The sequence below is a fragment of the Grammomys surdaster genome, unplaced genomic scaffold, assembly GCF_004785775.1.
Source record: "Grammomys surdaster isolate TR1022 unplaced genomic scaffold, NIH_TR_1.0 126185, whole genome shotgun sequence".
Taxonomy (NCBI): Eukaryota; Metazoa; Chordata; class Mammalia; order Rodentia; family Muridae; genus Grammomys; species Grammomys surdaster.
This window is the reverse complement of record NW_021620991.1, coordinates 4,496,054-4,498,049: the sequence shown is the minus strand read 5'-3', so window position 1 is coordinate 4,498,049 and position 1,996 is coordinate 4,496,054. Positions and strand designations below refer to the sequence as shown.

Below are 1,996 nucleotides of genomic sequence, written 5' to 3'. Positions count from 1 at the left end.
GTATGTATGTATGTGTGTGGTATGTGTATATGTGTATGTGTGTATGTGTGTATGTGTATATGTGTGTGTGTTGTATATGTGTGTGGTGTGTGGTATGTATGTGTGTGTATGTGTATGTATGTATGTGTGTGGTATGTGTATATGTGTATGTGTGTGTGGTATATAGGTGTATGGTATGTATGTGTGTGATATGTATGTGTGTGTATGTGTATGTATGTATGTGTGTGGTGTATGTATATGTGTGTGTTGTATATGTGTGTGTTGTGTTGTATGTATGTGTGTGTGGTATGTAAGTGTGTGTGTATGTGTAGTGTATGTGTGTAGTGTGCATATATGTGTATGCATGTGTGTGGTGTGTGTATATTTGCATGTGTGTATGTGTGTATAGTGTGTGTATGTATGTGTATATTTTCAAGAAGGTCCTCTTCACCATGAAAACCAGACCTTGCTCATCTGGAAGGAGTCTTCGTGACCCAGAAGGGTCATCCCAGACATTGTGGCTGGGACTCTATCTCCAGCCCAGCTTCTCACATCTGATTCTGGCTGTGAAATACTTCAAGAAACCTGTGACCTCCAGGAGCCTTGTTCTGGGGACAGAAGCCAGAGATTGACCCAGGGAGGGGGAGAATATACCAGCTCTCAGACCAGAGGATCAAAGAGCATTCTAGACTCTGCCCTAGGGATGTGGAAATACTTATTTCTTTTCCACTAATTCTGTATGTGTGTGAGAGGAGGGGTGTGTGTGCCATGGTGCTGGTGTAGAAGTCAGAGGACAAGATACAGGAGTTGAATCTTTATGTCATGTAAAGAACAAACTCAGTTTATCAGGCTTGGTTGTAAGCCCATTCACCTACTGAGCCATCTTGCTGGCCCAACAAAGAGATATTTGCAGTGACACTCTCCACCATCCAGTTAAGTTGGGATCTGTCCTTAACTCTTTGGACCTTCCCGTCTTCAAGGGTCACTGCTTCCGTTCCATCAGACCAGGGTCATTCTGTTCTTGATAAAATGGTGAATTCTTCCACAGAACAGTGACCCAACCGATTGATGGAAGCATCTCATGAAAGCAGTTGGGGGAGTGGAGAACCCTATCTCACAAAGCAAATGCCACGGTCAGAAAGGCAGAGGCGTTCCGGTGGAGTGTGAGATACCATCCCTCCATGGAGGAGACCAGCTAGAGGTAGGTGTAGCTTGAAGCTTGAATGGTCCCACTGCCTCAGGACAGTCACTGAGAAACCTCAGAGCAGGACCTCCTGCTGGGGCTTCCCAAGAACACACTCCCCAACGGGCACCTGCAGTAAGTGTGTAGAGGCCCCGGACGCCAAACATCTCTACTCTTCTGGTGCACCTGTGTGCTTCTCTGGTCCCCACAGCCTCTCTGGAGACTGCCCCCTCTTGTCCAAAGCAGGCTGTGAAGCTGATTCTGGGGGCAGGACCAGAGTAAAGGGCCTACTGGGTGCATCTCTTAGGTGCTTTACATAATAAACTGGTTATTTGTCCCTTCCCTTTCTAGATAAGATGGGAGGGTCCCTGTACCCTACCTGTTCTCTAAGATCTCCCATTCAGGCCTCTTCATTCACAGGACAGGATAGCTCAGTTCCATCTGCCCCCAGAGCCTCTGCTCAATCCTTCCCTCACTGAATTGAATAGCAGTGCCCTGCCCCCCACCCCTGCCCACCAATAATGCGTAGTACCACCTGGCTTCTAGTGACCTTACCCCTTTCCTCACTGGACAGGACATCAGAGCCTACCACCCAATGCCCAGTGCCATGTGCCCCCCAGGGGCCCCAGCTCACCCAGGCTGCCGGTGCAGAGGCAGTTGTGGGTCCGTGGCTGGGGCTTGGTCTGGTGGCTGTCGAGAATCTGTTGCACCAGCTGCTCCACCGAGAAGCCTGAACTGCTATTCCCATTGCTGCAGGTCCACTTGATACCATGGACTGCAGAGAGAGAGAGAGAGAGAGAGAGAGAGAGAGAGAGAGAGAGAGAGAGAGAGAGA

The 1,996-nt window shown here is 48.9% G+C and overlaps 1 protein-coding gene across 1 annotated transcript in view; it reads right to left on the bottom strand.

The window, feature by feature from the left end:
• The window catches only part of Camta1 (calmodulin binding transcription activator 1), an 825,029-nt gene that overhangs the window by 89,127 nt on the left and 733,906 nt on the right, over positions 1-1,996 (bottom strand). The window contains exon 8 of the mRNA XM_028757982.1: positions 1,797-1,937. Within this exon, the coding sequence (XP_028613815.1) occupies positions 1,797-1,937 (141 nt within the window). The remainder of the gene's footprint in view (positions 1-1,796; positions 1,938-1,996) is intronic.